At 47.0% G+C, this 16,411-nt stretch overlaps 2 protein-coding genes across 9 annotated transcripts; both read left to right on the plus strand.

Moving 5' to 3' along the window:
- Positions 1 to 623: 623 nt before the first annotated feature.
- znf532 (zinc finger protein 532) lies at positions 624 to 9,702 on the plus strand. Of its 6 annotated transcripts, none has more exons than XM_052050172.1 (10): positions 2,053 to 2,367; positions 2,636 to 2,902; positions 4,496 to 6,758; positions 7,009 to 7,190; positions 7,337 to 7,513; positions 7,761 to 7,923; positions 8,008 to 8,316; positions 8,418 to 8,530; positions 8,881 to 9,013; positions 9,081 to 9,702. In XM_052050172.1, exons 3-10 carry the CDS (start codon positions 4,527 to 4,529, stop codon positions 9,570 to 9,572), a joined length of 3,801 nt encoding a protein of 1,266 aa, XP_051906132.1. In that variant the 5' UTR covers positions 2,053 to 2,367; positions 2,636 to 2,902; positions 4,496 to 4,526; the 3' UTR covers positions 9,573 to 9,702. The 6 variants fall into 6 exon arrangements, with proteins under 6 accessions (XP_051906135.1, XP_051906133.1, XP_051906136.1 ...); XM_052050174.1 differs by lacking the exon at positions 2,053 to 2,367 and having other exon boundaries at positions 2,374 to 2,736; positions 2,835 to 2,902; XM_052050175.1 differs by lacking the exons at positions 2,053 to 2,367; positions 2,636 to 2,902 and adding an exon at positions 624 to 765.
- Positions 9,703 to 11,139: 1,437 nt separating this feature from the next.
- Positions 11,140 to 15,765, plus strand: oacyl (O-acyltransferase like). Of its 3 annotated transcripts, none has more exons than XM_052050177.1 (15): positions 11,140 to 11,355; positions 11,515 to 11,648; positions 11,726 to 11,804; positions 11,876 to 12,011; positions 12,078 to 12,274; positions 12,350 to 12,562; positions 12,645 to 12,747; positions 13,003 to 13,104; positions 13,195 to 13,360; positions 13,440 to 13,519; positions 13,596 to 13,706; positions 14,374 to 14,512; positions 14,604 to 14,790; positions 15,007 to 15,149; positions 15,252 to 15,765. In XM_052050177.1, the coding sequence occupies exons 1-15, from the start codon at positions 11,199 to 11,201 to the stop codon at positions 15,372 to 15,374; spliced, it is 2,070 nt and encodes a 689-aa protein (XP_051906137.1). In that variant the 5' UTR covers positions 11,140 to 11,198; the 3' UTR covers positions 15,375 to 15,765. The 3 variants fall into 3 exon arrangements, with proteins under 3 accessions (XP_051906137.1, XP_051906138.1, XP_051906139.1); XM_052050178.1 differs by having other exon boundaries at positions 11,143 to 11,355; positions 14,389 to 14,512; XM_052050179.1 differs by lacking the exon at positions 11,140 to 11,355 and having other exon boundaries at positions 11,763 to 11,804.
- The last annotated feature ends 646 nt before the right edge of the window (positions 15,766 to 16,411 follow it).

The following is a 16,411-nucleotide window of genomic DNA, read 5'->3' on the forward strand; positions in this document are numbered from 1 at the left end:
ATATCGAGTATGACGCTGTGTTCATGACAGATGATGGGCGGCCAGAAAACCACGTGACTGCACGCTTTTCCTCTCATCTACGTATGTGAGGAATCTGGCTCATACTGTGTAAGGTGCAATTGACAGCTACATGTAAATACGGGCCTATACGTTGTAAGACTTGAGGGAACCAAAGGTGCAAAAATCTGCTTGTACTGTGTACAACAAAAGGAAGCCAGGGTGCAGAAATGGGCCAATAGCATAAAACAGCAGACGGCTATGGAAATAGAGGCTCATGCCGGGCAAGACAAAAGAAAAACATGCAACACGAGAAAACCTTGCTGCACATCTTGGCATACACCGTGTCAGACAAAAGATTGAGATCAGGAGGGCATCGTGTGTGTCGAGTGCTAGAGTGCAGCAGAATCAAATAATTGGGTACATTCATGCGAGGGTAGGATGCTAGCACTTCATTCCGTCTTCCTCCTCGCATCCAGGGGGAAAAAAATGACGTCACATGACTGTGTCGGTGGGGGAGGGGAGGCTCGCTGCGCTCTCGCCATCTGCAACTGAATGTGTCACACCGTCGAGGGGCAGGAAGCGCCACTTGGGCCTTTTCAATGCACTTCTATGCACGTATCAGTCCCGCCTTGTGAACGGCGCAGATTTGTTTCTCCTCACAAATGAATCCATCGCGGCCCCGTTCACATCCTAAACGCTTGGAGTTGTGCGAGGCCGCCAGGTGTGTCGACGACCGCTAAGCAAGGCCCAATGAGGGAGCGCCAGGTAGGTTAGCATCTTCACCGTTGACGAGTCGTAGCTTCTCCAATCTTACAAATACGGACATGAGCGTGAAAATCACCAGTGATGCTCCCCCCCCCCCCCCCTTGAACACAGAATTCACTGCCAGAAAATGATCCAGGCAGTCCCTTTCGGCTGCAGATTTGGTCGAAGATCGACTCACTTTGTGCTTACTGTTGACCTTACTTAATCCTACCTGATTATACGCGTAAGCATAAACGGGATGAAATGCAATGCTCAAGGTCCATGACATGAAAACAGAGCACACCCTTATCAGACCCCCCCCCCCCGATTATTTCTTCCACTCCGTCTCCCCCACCTCCATCTGCCTCCCTCCTTCTCTCCCTCTCTCTCTCCTTACTCTGCAACAGCTGCTGCTCCAGAGCCAGAGTGGAGAGTCCCTTCACCACCCCCACCCCCCCAAACGACAGAGACAAAAGGCCTGATTCGCCTGCTCAACAGCCCCCCCGCCCCCTACCCCTTCCTCCACTTCTATCCTTCCCTTCATGAATGTCCACCGAAGGTGGCGGCGGCGGCCAAAGGCGGAAAGGAGGCCCGGACTGGGAGTGAATGAGTGAAGCAGAGTGGGAGGGGGGGTGGGGGGAGGGAAGGAGGAAGAAGATGGAGGCTGGAATGGCCGGGGTAAGACACTAAAGGCAGGTGTGCCGAGGCCTCGACAGGAAGACGTCCATTTTCCAGTGTGGGGGAAAAAAAAAAAGATCTTACTGGGTATGCAATATTTAGTTCCATATTTGCATGTGCATGTTGATGTGTTGTGCATGCATCCGTGGGGGTGGCATCTGTTTGGTAGCAATCCAGGCGAGGTAGACGTCGCGTTTCCGCCATGCCACCTTTTCCTTGGGGATCAAGCCGTTTAAGGATGTGAAATGCGTGCGGTAGCTGGAGGGGAAGCCAATGTTTTTGCAAGGGCCAACATTTCCCTTGGAGATTCTTAAAAGTTTGGTGGCCGCGGCTAAGCGGTGTTTTTCAATGCTTCTCGGCGATGAAGAGTTGAGGTGACAGGTCGATGCATTGGATACACAGAGTTGGACTGTGACACTGTTTCTTGGGGAGTGGCAGGTGTCCTTTTGGAAACTCGAATGAAAAGAGCGGATGGGGATTCGGTGCTCAGAACAGACAACCGGCATGGAGGTAGAACATGAGGACAAATGACCGATTGATTGATTCATTTTGCCTTTTTTTCCCAGTCATTAGTCCAACATCCAGATCTGCAGTCATCACCCCTCATCTTGACTTCCTCAATATCCTCCACCTCACAAGACGTAATGATTGTCGTTTCCTTCCCCGTTGTGGTCCTTCATAAACACTCCCTCATATTTGATTCACCATCCAGAAAGGTGTCCCATCCCGCCGACGTCTATTTGATCAGCGTTTTCTATCAGACAAAGGCAAAAAAAATGGGAGGTGATGTCCCGGGAGGAGAGCATTCCGTCTCCTGCCTGTGCGCTCTTGAGGCCGCAATGCAGCGCCGGGGCTTTATGGTGGCGCGAGCAGAACTAGCTGGAACCAGTTTGAGGCAGACAAGAGCGCTGACGGGAACAATGCCGTCTCTGTGCTCCTCCTGAGGTATCGGCGCTTTTTTGCGCTAATTGGCCGTCCTCCGTCTCGCGGCCGCCGGCTAGCGCGGAGCAAGCGTCGGGCCCCGCGGCGGTTTGCTATGCGGCGGAGACTCGCCGAAAAGAGAGTGAGGAGATTTGGGAAGGGACGAGGGCAGAGGTGGGGGTTTGGCTGCCTGGAAGTCTGCAGCCCTGACACACACACACACACACCACACATCACACACACACACAGGGCTTGATCTATGTGTCTTGTTTGTCTGTCTGTGTGCTGCCAGTGCTTCAGAGAATGACAAAAGAGGATCCTTCCCAAGACCACGGCACTTAGCACAAGCCTGGATGTAACCTGACCCTAACTTCTGGGCCTTTTGTGGCAAAGGCAGGATTTTTGTTGTTGTTGTTGTCGTCGCCGGTTCGCTCAGGGTGGGGCGCGTGGCTTTTTGAGGGTTAGCCGTGTCGTGAATATGTTTATTGCAGGATGGGCAAAAAAAGGAGAGGAGGAAGGTTGGAAACGTGGCTGCAGAGGGACGAGGCGAGGCGAGAGGGTGAGGAGTGGCTGATTTTCTTGCATGTTTCGATGACAAATCTTCATCTGACTGACATGGTGGCGATCTCGCAGCGCGTGGATGTGATTTGGCAGTGACGCGCGCGAGCGAGTCTGAAAGCGGTGCTCAGCGGTGATTATTTGTCAGATTTTGTGTGTTTTTTTTTAACCTTGGTTTTCAGCATCGGACGTCTCTGGCTTGCTGTTCGCCACCAGGCCTCTCTCGCTCACTCTCTGCTGTTGCCAGCAGCCATTTTCACATCCTTTCCTTGCTCGTCAGCTCTTTTCCCTCGACCCCCCTCTCTGCCATCACTGAACCCCCACCCCCAGCCTCCCCCTCATCTGCATTTAGAGAGGCTTCTAAATATAACTAGGGCTAAAAAAATATAAATAAAAAAATCTGTGGATGCAGATTGTGGTTGCCAGTCATATGGCACAAAGAGTGGAACCCGGCCAGTCTCGCACCGATGCCTTTTGTCCCCAACAAGCAAAACACATTTTCATATTTCACTGTAGTAGCACCCGCTATGAAAAAATGAAAGTTGGGGGGAGGGGGGGGGGGGGACAATACCACAATTAAAGTGGCAATTGAAATGCCCATTTATGAGTGTAATTACGTTGACCAATAAGAAGCATCGAGTGAGGAACCTCCAAGTTTGAACACAATTTGCTAGTGGATGCTCGGTAAACTGAGCGCGACACTGATTCCAAAACCAATCACACGGATTAGCAACAAATTTTTTTGCATTTAAGAACTGCTCACTTACGAATATCTTCATAATCAAATTCTTTATTTTTCCATTGACGAATCAGAAAACATTCCATCACAATTTCCATGCCTTTACTATTCCCAAAAAGGAAATAATTTCAAATTGACAGCGCAGAAAATGTTTACACATATAGTATGATTCAGTTACTGGTTTGGGCTATCACGGGTTAGGAAAGGGGGGGGGGGCGCTACGCTACGCACAGGCTGGTGTCTCGTTTGCCTATGACTGCAATTTGGATACAATTATTGGCCATATTTCACTCCATGTGCACACTTTCACATTGTACTGCAAGCATTCCATTGATTAAAAAAACAAACAACAAAAAAACCCGAATGAGACTAAAACAAGTCCAGTTGTCTGAGCCATTCTTTTCAACATTCCATGTCAAGAACAAGAAATACATTTATTTCAGCATGCTCACTCGTGATGCCTTGTTTTGAATCACAACAAATGTCGAGCAGTTAATCTGCTAGCCATTCAGTCATGAAAACGTCACGTCAACCCGCCCCCACGTAGATGGCTGCAGAAGATGTCATCACCGGTTTACGTACAGCTCGTGCTCATGCTACCGTAATGACCATGAGACTGTTTCAAAATCGTGTTCGTCGTCACGGGTAGTTACGAAATGTCTCAGAGAATGGCTCTTCTTTTTAATTGTGAAATCAAGTCCATAGCTGATGAACACTAAATTTCCTCTTACACAACCCCCAAAATAAGTGACCAGTAAACACAATATATGTCCAAAAACGAGCGACAGTGCGATGCTACATTGTGAAGCTCAATACATGAACTACAAGGACGATATCATTTTCTGCCACTGACAGGTGAGGTCCAAATTACAGCAGGGAAAGGAAGATGGGAGATATGAAGACGCCGGACTTTGAGGACCTCCTGGCGGCCTTCGACATCCCCGACATGGTGGATCCCAAAGCTGCAATTGAATCCGGCCAACAAGACGACCACGACGACAAAGTCAAGCAAGCCAAGTGTGGCTCAACCAACAATGAGGATGTTGGCGTAAGTGTCATTGTCAAGAACATTCGGAATGCAGACGCAAGTCAGCATGTTGGAACCCTGCTAGAAAAGGATTTGCAGTTCCATTCCCAACCTCATTCGATAAGAATTGGCAATCAACTTCAAAATGGCTTCTCGACTTCCACGACAGTGGGTGTGCATTGCAACAAAAATGGATGGAATCTTTCCGAGGCGGAAGGACACGTGGAATGTAAGCCATCGTCGCCTTGCAATCAGTTCAGTCCCATCTCCAGTGCGGAAGAGTTTGAGGAGGACAACACGGAAGGAAGGGAACCGACGATCAAGAACGCAGGACGTTCACTTCACAAATCCACGCCCACGAAAGAGAGACCGCACTCGAAATACCCCGCATCCAGGGAGAACGTTTCCGAGTCCAAAAATAAGGACTTAAATCCAGACCATAATAATAATCAAAATATCAGTCTGGAAGGTTCTGCGTCCAATAACGCCACTCAACTGTCTTTGTTTCAAGAAGAGCCCAAGGAAACTCCTCACTTTATACATAACAAGGAGAATAATGGTCAAACATCCCAAATCCAGTCAAAGACGTCCGCAAAACTTTCCTCTTGTATCGCAGCCATCGCGGCTCTGAGCGCTAAAAAGGAACAAAATACAGACGTTATTCGAGATTCTCCGATGACACTGATGGACTCAAACCAAGACAATGAAAATTCCAGAACTGCGGGGAAGAAACGCGAGCCGGAATCAGCATTGGAGTTGGCAAAGCGCTTGCTATCAGGACCGCCAGATAGTCCCGCGAGTGTCAATAGTGAAAGTAGCGGTACGGACACCACGCCGGTCATTCCTAAAGTCAGGATAAAAACAATCAAGACTTCATCTGGACAGATCAAGCACACGGTGACACGAGTCATTCCAGACTTGGATCTTGGCAGAGTGAGCAAAGGAGACAACTTTGGAAATGGCTTAACGGTAAAGGCTACTACTGGTGCGCTTATTTCATCTCCCGCGACGACAGTCGTCGCAACCTGTGGAGGAGGACCATCGATTGAAATCACGAAGCAGATGACCATCAAACCAGTAGCAACGGCCTTCCTGCCCGTCTCGGCCGTCAAGACGGCCGGTTCCCAGGTCATTAACCTGAAGCTGTCCAATAACACCACCGTCAAAGCAACGGTCATTCCGGCCGCCTCGGTACAAGGTGCCAGCGGTGCCATCCTTAAAGCGGCAAGCGCCATACAACAGCAGACCGTCATGGTCCCCGCTTCCAGTCTGGCTAATGCCAAACGTGTACCAAAGGCGGTCCATTTTAGCAATCTCAACCTTCTCTCTAAGAATGTGTCCCCCGCTGCCAGCGAGCTCCAAAAAGGAACGCCGTCCTCCAGGCAATCCCAACAACAGCCACTTCTCACCGGCCGGTCTTCGAAGAAGCTCTCCAGGGTTCAAGTCTTCAGCAGCTCTCAAAGCTCCGTCGTTGACGCTTTTAATAAGGTTTTGAGTAGCATAAATCCCATCCCGGTGTACGTCCCAAACCTCTCTCCGCCGACCTCCGCTTGCATTTCGCTTCCCACTCGGGGCTACAAGTGCCTAGAGTGCGGCGATTCTTTCGCTCTTGAAAAGAGCCTGACCCAACACTACGAACGTCGCAGCGTACGGATCGAGGTGACCTGCAACCACTGCTCAAAAAGTCTGGTCTTTTACAACAAATGCAGTCTGCTCTCTCATGCTAGGGGCCACAAGGACAAAGGGGTGGTCATGCAGTGCTCACACCTAATCTTAAAACCGATCCCCGCAGACCAGATGATAACGGCATCGTCCTTTTCTGGACCACCCACCCTCACGGACATCATCTCCTCCGCCCCTGACGCGCAAGCCTTAGCCGTTCAAACCGCGGGGAAAGGTCAGAGTGGCGGGTCACAAAGCGCAGTGAGTTCAATGGCCAACAGTTCTCCTCTGGAGGCAGCCGTGCCCTTAGAGGAGGACGCGTCAAAGCTCTGCAGGCACAGCCTCAAGTGTTTGGAATGTCACGAAACGTTCCAGGACGACAGCTCACTCGCGACGCATTATCAACGCCTTCTGGAGACCGGTGGGCAGGTATGGCAGATGCGGCAACCTCCATTTCTCACAAGGGAAACATTCCAGTCCCACCATTGAGAATAAAGAGATGATAGAAACCTGTTTTTTAAAAAAAATATATCGTTTTACGACTGCCACAGTTTTAAACGCATTTAATCACAGAGCAGCGACACAACATACAAAATCACTCAACGGCATATATTCTCTACTTTGACAACAACATTTGCAACATCGCTCTTCTCCGTCTCCCTTCTGTCTGTTCTATCAGAAAACTTGCGCCGTCTGCCAAATGCTTCTCCCAAACCATTGCAGTTTTCTATCCCATCAACGAATCCACCAGCACAAGCCCCCATACGTTTGTCCAGAATGTGGCGCCAGCTGCCGTTCTGTCCACTTCCAGTCCCACGTCACAAAGAACTGCCTGCACTACGCCCGTAGAGTCGGATACCGGTTTGTCTCTTCCACTGCAATTTTAAAATGGATCTTTTGTGTACATAAAGTCTTTGATGAATTCGGCTCATGAAGAATAAGAGCAAATACACATCTCGAATTGTAACAATGTTTTTTCTATTCTCTGTCCTGTCTCCAACCGTTAGCTGCATCCACTGTAGCGTGATTTTTGCCGATGTCGCAACCCTCAAGTCGCACATCCAGACGACGCACTGTGAGATCTTCTATAAATGTCCACTTTGTCCCATGGCCTTCAAGTCGGCGCCAGCAACTCACTCGCATGGGTACACGCAGCATCCCGGACTGAAGGCGGGCGAGCCGAAGTGAGTGTTGATCCAGGTTACGTCGTGTCAAAAGTGCAATTAAATCTACACAGAGAACAGTGGTATCAAATTCACGTTGAAAATAAAACAACTGTGACCCGATACCCAGAACGAAATCGCAGGAAAATCGCCCTTTCTGCCTCACCACTAGGATTTTAGACACGGTGGATTGAGTGAATAGAACAACCGCTGACTTAAATAGGACACATTACATTAGGCACCTTCTTGTCTTTCTTCTTTCCGACAGGCTTATATACAAGTGTTCCATGTGTGACACCGTGTTCACGCTGCAGTCTCTGCTCTGCTCACACTTTGACCAGCATGTTGCGAATCATAAAGTTCCGGTCTTCAAATGTCCCGACTGCTCCATGCACTATGCGCAGAAACAGCTCATGATGGACCACATCAAGGTAGGACCTCAATATTTTACACACAAATTCGATGAAATAACTCAATCACGCCTTGGTTCAATTCAATAAATCAAACTTTGCAAGGCCATCCATGGAACTTTGAAGACCACTGACGCAGCGCCAAATTTGGGGCTCAACTTCCCCCTCAGCACCAAGCCTACAAATTCAAACAACACCAACAACGGCCAAAGTAACAAAAACGACGGCGCAAAGGCCAATGGTCAAAGCGAGGGTGTCAATCAAGCTGCATCTTCATCACCAAAACACCCCAACAAAAACAGCTCAGGCGAGCTTAAGAACCGCAATGGCTCAGCGTACACATGCGGTGACTGCAACACTGTCATCACTTCCAGAGAGGCCTTTGTGGCTCACATGAAGCGAGAACACGGCAAGGTAAAAGTCCGAACCCGGGACGCAAATGTCTGGCATGTGAAGCTGATCAACACGGGAAAGGACAATACGTGACGACTCACGCTCTTCCGATCTCGCGATAGATATTGAAGAAGCACCCGTGCCGACAGTGCGAGAAATCCTTCAGTTCTCCGCACAGTCTTTGTCGACATGACCGCCTCAAACACAAGGGAGTGCGCAAAGTCTACACCTGTCCGTGAGTACTGGCGACACGTGATTTGGAAAGCAAAAAAATTAAAAGGGGGATACCAGGCCATGAAATTTAAAAAAAACGGGGGGAATTTTTAGAGTGAAGTTAATGGATCCTCATAACCTGAACACAATCCGTTCCAGAAAGTTGTTCAGGCATTAGTCACCAATAGTCATTGTATGGTTAAAAGGTATATCGACCAAGGAAGTCAGTCAGTTTAGCGCTTTCTAAATGGAAAAGTTGAGTCAAAGTGAGACCAAAACGGGCAGAGAAAGATCAAACCAGGCCAATGCAATTAAAATAGAACACGAACAGCTTGTTGGGCGCATCACCGTGATTTGATTGCACTTTAACAGGCATTGCCCAACCCTCAGTCAGCCGTTCACAAAGAGAGTGCTGCTGGATCAGCACATTCAGTTGATGCATGGTGCCACAGAGGAAAAGAGGGCAACCTCCGATACCAGGGATGATTTGTCGGAGAAGAAACCGGTACGTAAATCAACGTCCTTGCCCTTCGCGGACCACGGCTAAGATATCTTTCGGATTTGCTTCACAGACCGGCAGCCCCAAGAGAAAGAATGAAGATGACGAAACCCCGGGGTTGAACCCCCGGAGCGCGGATTCGCAGCCGTTGAAGAGGCTCAAGGTGAACATCCCCAAAGTTCACAGGTGCGCCGTCTGCGGCTTCACCACCGAGGACGTGGCCGCCTTCCACAAGCACGTCCCCCAGCACAAGTCGGACGGATCGTCCTACCAGTGCCAGGAGTGCGGCCTGTGCTACACCTCGCCCCGCTCCAAGGCCCGGCACCTCTTCATCGTACATCGGCTAAAGGAGCAAGGTCTCCACCGATTCAGGGGTCAGGATGACGACGAGAGCCAGAGGGAGAACCAACTAAACGTTACGGCCGACGGCGACGACGGGGCCCCAAACACCAAATGCAAAGTGTGCGGGAAACAGTTTGAGACGGAGGGGAAGCTGAACACCCACATGAGGACCCACGGCATGGCGTTCATCAAGGCCAAAAGACTCAGTTCGGCTGAGAAATGAGATGAGTCAAGTACAATTTGAACGTTTCAACGGACAGGGTCCTACTATATGTACAAAATACCGCAGCACGTGTAAAATACAGTATGTGAGAGTCATTCTTTGTTTTTAATAAAGCAACATAGTTTTTGTACTTCATGTTTCTAAAGACTTGATTTTTTTTTTAATAGAAGAGCATTTTATATGGTTTGCACTGTTGCACTACATAACTTATGGCTGTAGTCTGATTGCCATTGTGAAATTCTCCGCATCAACAGCTATTTTTTTTTAAAGGTCATATTTTCTAAGCCTTTTGCGGCACATTGTCTACGGAAATGCATTTTATGGAGAATTCAGTTTTTTGTAGCTTTTTTTTTTTGTGACTGGTCCACTTTAAACAACACCGCCATTTTGCGCTGTTATTTTTACTGAACTTACAGAAAATACATTCAGTGACAATAACACACCCTCTGTGCGTCAAAAATCGATTTTCTTTTTCAATAGGCCGACTTCGGTATGAGCGGACATTCAGTCATCATTACTCTTGTTCATTGGAGAATGTAAACGTGGCTGTTCGACTGAAAAAAAAAAACAACAACAACAATAAAGCTTTGAATTGTCAACGTAACATCCACACATCAATAAGCTGTAGGATAGAAGGGAAGCTACTTTTTGGACAAGATGACTTCAGTCGCTCGCTGTGAACCCGTATGTGAGAAGCGGTCTGTGAATTGTTCATTCGAATGTTGTCTTGGTGCTGCTACTGTTGCTGCTGTTTTTTTATTTGATTTGATTAGAAAGCTTATATGCTTGCACTGGTCTTTATGTCAATAAAAGGTGAACGCAAAGTCAAAGATGATATTAATTCTATCAAGACGCTAGACGTCTGCCATCTCTCAATTGTCTTTTCTTTTTTTAGATGGGGGGAAAAAAAGACAGCAGGCCATTTGGGTTTCTGGGAACAAGCTCACCCCCTAGTGGTCAATGCTTAACAGTGTCTATTACTGTATTATTAATATTATCCATCCATCAACCCATATTTTACAATACAATACAATACATGCTGATTTATATAGCGCTTTCATTTTAATCAACTTATCCACACGAAGGTCACGGACCTACTGGAGCCTATCGCTGGTGTCTTTGGGCAGTAGGCATTTTGTTATTGTTATTATCAATATATGAAGAGGACAGAAATAATTTTCAAACGGAAACAAAATGGGATTTTTATTCCAGAAAACTGTTGGGCTTGTTTTTCTTTTTTTTCCAAATTTATTTCATAATCATATAATTCCCTTGTATTTATTTAGATTATTATATTATTAAGTTACCAAATACAGTTCTTTATCCTGTAAAGGTCAAGCTAAAGGAAAAATGTTGCTAATTAAAAATGAATCCGTGCCATGCTTATTAAGACAGAATGGAAAAGTTTAGGAAATCAAACACCTGAAGCGGTGCTCCTCTTTTGTGAAGCGAAGGTGCTAATCGCGTTGATCCGACAATGACGTAACGACACTCCGGATCTTTTTTGTTACACCTAACGCGGAAAAGCAGGTGTGGACGAATCACAGCTGTCAAGGTAGCTCTCAGACGCCGCACGCCTCCCACTTTAAAAACCCACTGCTGTAAAAAGATGCAGGCACTTTTATAATGGCCCTTGCATGGGTGCAATTGTTTCTCCTAGCAGGATTACTTGCAATCCCAAAGACAACGCGGTCGTTGAACGTCTCTGAAAAATGTGTGATGGACACCGGCACTTTCCTACGGGAAATCAACCAGGGCAATCCTAAGGAATACGCCGTTCTCAGTAAGTACTGGATTGAATTTAAACAAATCCGTCTGCAGTTTCTCTATGACCAATAGGGGGCGCCCACCTTTAAATATATATATTTTTTTTAAATGGGAAAATACGGAGATGGATTCGAATCTGTAAAATGTAATGCGATGATTTGTTTTTCAATGACAGTGTATGACGCCTTTGGGAAGCTGGGTAGCAACGTCAAAGGAGGTAATACCAACCGGCCGGGCCTGCTGCAGCAGTGCCACTCTGCCCACGGTCCTTCCTTCTCTGGACAGTACTGCCAAGTGTTCCTCAAGCAGGTACGGACAAACGACGCAAACCATAGCTAATAAGCACGGCTCGATGACTATTTTACGTCGTTTTATTTGGCTCACAGGGAGCCATTCAGTATTTTGTGGGTATCTGTGTCCCAGACTCTTGTAATGAAGAGGAAGTGCAAACCATGGTGCTATACGGTCAGTTGAACTGAATTTGATTGTATTTGTATTCATTTCAATAAGGCATTTATCAATTTCCGTGTTCACAGATAGATTTAAGCTTGGACACGCATCCCTGATCCCTCCATTCCCTTCTATTCTGGTGAATGAGTCCACTCAGGAGATGTTTATGGCTCACTGCTTGTCAGACACCGTAGCCCCCGACGCATCGGATGTCACCTGCCTGTAAGAGGACCTTATCATATATTCCACATCACCCTTCATCTTACGCTCACATCCTTTCTATCGCAGGTTTGTATGTTGCACAATGCTGGCGATTCCTCTTGCCGCCACCCTGTTCTCAGCTACAGTGAGGTGGCGTCAGGACCGGGACGTGACGCCAACAACCGAGTCTGCTTGTTTAAACGACGTACTCAACCAGTACGGCACCGTGAAGACCAACAGGTCTACGGCCAGCGAAATAAATGGGAGTACAACGGAGGTAAACGGTAAGTACGATGCTACCCTGTGCTGTCGAAGAATCTGAGCCCAGGCGCTACCTGACCGGGTCGTGTCTCCTGCAGACAGCGCCAGGTGTGGATCGCCACGTTTTCCCAAAAGCTGCGTCTCTCAGTGCCTCCGGGCCTTCTCCCTTCAGACGACTTGCCGGGGTATCTTCGGCACATCTTCCGGTTTCCCCGACGGCGGCTACTCCTCCTTGAACGGCATCCGCATCCTCAGCCTGTTGTGGATCGTGTGCGGACATTCCGCACAGTTCCCCGTCATAAACAACCTTGGTACAATTGAGCTAGATCTTGCCTTATGAGACATCAAGGTCCGTTCTCAACCGGGTCGTTTAAATGACGATATCTTTCGCAGATAACTACAAAGACTGGAAGAAAACGGTAGAAAGAAGCCCTCTGTATGCGTTTTCTCTCAGTGGACCAGTTTTTATGGCTGTGGACACCTTCCTCCTGCTTGGGTGAGACGACGGCGACATTCCAGGACACTGAGAAATCGGACGTTGTGAGCTCAGATGAGGAAAAGTTTCTACTAGCGGTAGAGATGGAGATTTAGAAATCTGACGTGATACGAAAATGGCAGCGTTTGGTTGGTCGGTTGTCAGTTGGAGAAAATCCGAGTGGTATTTCTGACATCCGAGAAGTCTCGAACGCAACACATAAGAGATGACGAAGGTTGTTTTGATTTCTTCAGCATTTTTTTAAAAATGTTCCAGGGGTCTACTTAGCGCCAGGTCTCTACTGGTGTCCATCCAAAGAGCTGAAGACAAGCTGAGTGCGGGTCTCGTGGTGGGCTTCCTCTTCAGGAGGTTCAAAAGGTTCGCTCTCGGTGCTGTGCCGGAAATTCATCATGGAAACAGAACATGAGAATTGTCTTTGCCCCCCCCCCCCCCAACCCCCCGTGACAGGATCCAGCCGCTGCATATCTTTGTCATGTGTCTCACCGTTGGCCTTATCTCGCTGGTTCACTGGGGTCCTTACTGGTTTCCGTTCATAGACAACTTGATGGATTGTAAGGCATACTGGTGGGGGAACCTGCTGCTGATTAGCAACCTGCTCCCAGTCCATGAGATAGTAAGGTCAACCAGTAGCTACCAAAGATGACTATTTTGATCTTGAACTTGCCGTGTGTAAGAACTTGACGTCTGCGCAGTGTGTTCCTTGGACGTGGTACCTCTCTTTGGACTTCCAGTGTTACGCCACCACTCCGATACTGGTCTATTTCTACAGATTGTATGTCCCAACTGTTTTCGTGGACAATTCAAAAGATCAAAAGGCCGCTCAACTTATCTACTGCTTCCTCCGCCAGGAATAAAGCCGCCTTTGCAGCTCTGGCAGGAGGCCTTCTGTTGATGACCACGTTGGCCGCTTCACTCGTCACGGGACTCCTGCGGTTGCCCGTCTTCCAACCGTCTACGCTGTGAGACCGTATTTCGGTTTAACGCATGACGTGGGAGGAGTTTAGCGACGGATGAAACGTAACTAGTGAAAAAGCGGGGGGGATGATGAGGGAAAAATAATCGTAAAATTACAAAAGTATATTTCTAATTTTACGATTATGACTGTAAATTGTAGTTTTGCAAGAATCAAGTCGGCAATCTTTGAGAATAATTCTGTGATACCAGAATGAAGTCGTAATTTTGCAGTAAATAAAGTTGCGAGGTGAGAAAATGTTCAGATTTCACAAGGGAAAAAAAAACAGGTGAAATGCTACGAGAATAAAATTCTACTAAATGTTTAATAATACCAAAAAATATATATATACTTTTTGGAAAATGAATTTCAAGGAGAAAGTCAATTTGTTTTGAAACAGATTGTAATTGATCAAAAAGTAATAATTACACAAGATAAAGACGATTCAAATTTGTTAAAGCGAGTTTTAAAAAGCAAACAACCGTGGAAGAACTCGCTAGGCTGACATCTCCTGTGTTGCTTTTTTCAACATGTTGAAAAAAAACAACATCTAAATTAAATAAAATGACTCAACTAGACATGCTGACATTCACCCGCTCCAATTATGAGTTTCGTCTCCAACTTTTTTCTTCATAATATTGCTTTGTAATTTTTACCCATAAATAAATTTTTAGTCATTTATTTTCCAGCACGTCAGAGAATTATGTCCTGTATTATTATGTGAAGCCCCACACCAGATACGGACCATTTTTAATTGGAATTTTGACGGGAATTTACCTGACGACTAAAAAAGAGCAACTTTTAAAGAACAAGGTAGGATTCGTCTTCTCCGACCCCAAATCCTAATTGCTGTCACCGTCTCCCGTTTTCACACTCACGTGCTGCTCGGATGTCGTTGCTCCAGTGGCAGGCGGCGCTGGGTTGGTTGTGTTGTCTGTCAATCTTGGCGGCGTTGATGGGATTGGCCTACGCCCTCCAGGGGATCCCGGCGCAGCCCTCCGTGCCGCATGCGCTCTACCAGGGGTTACACAGACCAATGTGGGCTCTGGCTATCACCTGGATCATCCTGGCCTGCGAGGAGGGCTACGGAGGTAGAAGAGGAGGTCTTTCAATCAACAGGGTTATCATTGTTTGGGTTATTATTATTATTTTTTTAATAAGATGACCGAGTTCTTGTTATGCAATGACGACCCTTTTCCCTTTCCCTTTCCCCACTTTTGTTTTCCCCGTGAAAGTCAGAACATGTTTCTGATCTCTGACTGCCCATCTGCGATCCTGCTCTCCCAACGTGTCCCCTCCTTCCGCAGGCTTCATCAATAGCCTCTTGTCATTCTCTCTGTGGGTTCCTCTGGCCAACATCAGTTTCGCTTGCTACCTGATCCATCCCGTCTTCATCCTGGTCTACATCGGACTACAAGAGACCCCCATCCACTACACAGATGTCAACTTTGTGAGCTCTTGGCTTCTTCGTCGTCTGCTGTATGAGTGACTTGCGCAGTCCGACTGTACTCTCTCTCTCTCTCTCTCTGGATGTGTGTGTGGTCTTCTTTAGATGTACTTGTTCCTCGGCCATCTGGTGCTCACGCTGGGGACGAGCGTGGTCTTAACCGTACTGGTCGAGAAGCCCTACGTTCTCCTCAAGTGGAATCGTAAAGCCGGGCCAGTGCAACACTGATGAAAGCCCTTCATCAACTACCAACCGTGTTCCGCCAGTCCTGTAAGCTTTGAACAATTATGTCATCCCACAAATAATCAGAGACGTTTTTTTTTTGGTATCTTCTCCATATTGTGATGATTTAATTTTTAGCAATTTTTTTTTAAAACGGTTGATAATGTCACAGTTCTGACGCATGTTTTTTGTGGGTAATACATAAATCTAATAAATCTTTTTTTTGCATAAAACTGTGACTTTCTTCTTGTAATTCGTCACCATCCTTGACTTCATCCTTGTAAAATGGTTGAAACGTTTGTCATTTTTTGCCTTTTTCTTGTAAATCCTTTCATTATACCCTTAATAATGATTTTATTCTTGTAACATGGTGAGCTTTTTTTTTCTAAAAATAAAACGATTACTCAATTTTCTGTCCTATAAAGAATTTCAGACCCGCCCACAATAGCTAAAAATATAAATGACACCACCTGCATTTTGAACTGATTAGAACACACTTTCAAAGTATGCATCCCGTCATTCTTTCTCGGTTGTGCCGTCTTCCAAATTAAGCCGTTTGTCACTTCCAGTTCAGTTTACTGTAAAACGCACTCTACACTGAAAGTAAAAGAGAATGAAACATTCTACATTTCTACTAACATGACTGTACAGTCTCTCCCATGCAGCGTCATAACAACAAAATAAGTCAGTGACGCACATGTGCAGCGTCACCGGTACGAGCCCCCCGACCCAACCTTTGGGCCCCCGGAGACTGGGCAATGTGGGCAGACGACAAGCTGTGCAACAACACGGTGTAAAAATACATCATGCTGTCGGAAGAGGACACTTGTCTCACTCTGTCTTCATTGAGTGCATGAGTCCTGTCCAACACGCATAGCGCGCAAGGTGTAACATGTCCGCACGAGCGCCGCGACAAAACGTTGAGCTTCTATTTTTGGTTAACATTTCCATTCATGCAGTTGCCAGACACCCCTAACTCATAATTTGCGTTTCTACACGTCCCTAGAATGCATCCAAATTCACACAAATGTAGACTTCAGTGG

Source organism: Hippocampus zosterae, chromosome 18, assembly GCF_025434085.1.
Source record: "Hippocampus zosterae strain Florida chromosome 18, ASM2543408v3, whole genome shotgun sequence".
In the NCBI taxonomy this organism is placed as follows: domain Eukaryota; kingdom Metazoa; phylum Chordata; class Actinopteri; order Syngnathiformes; family Syngnathidae; genus Hippocampus; species Hippocampus zosterae.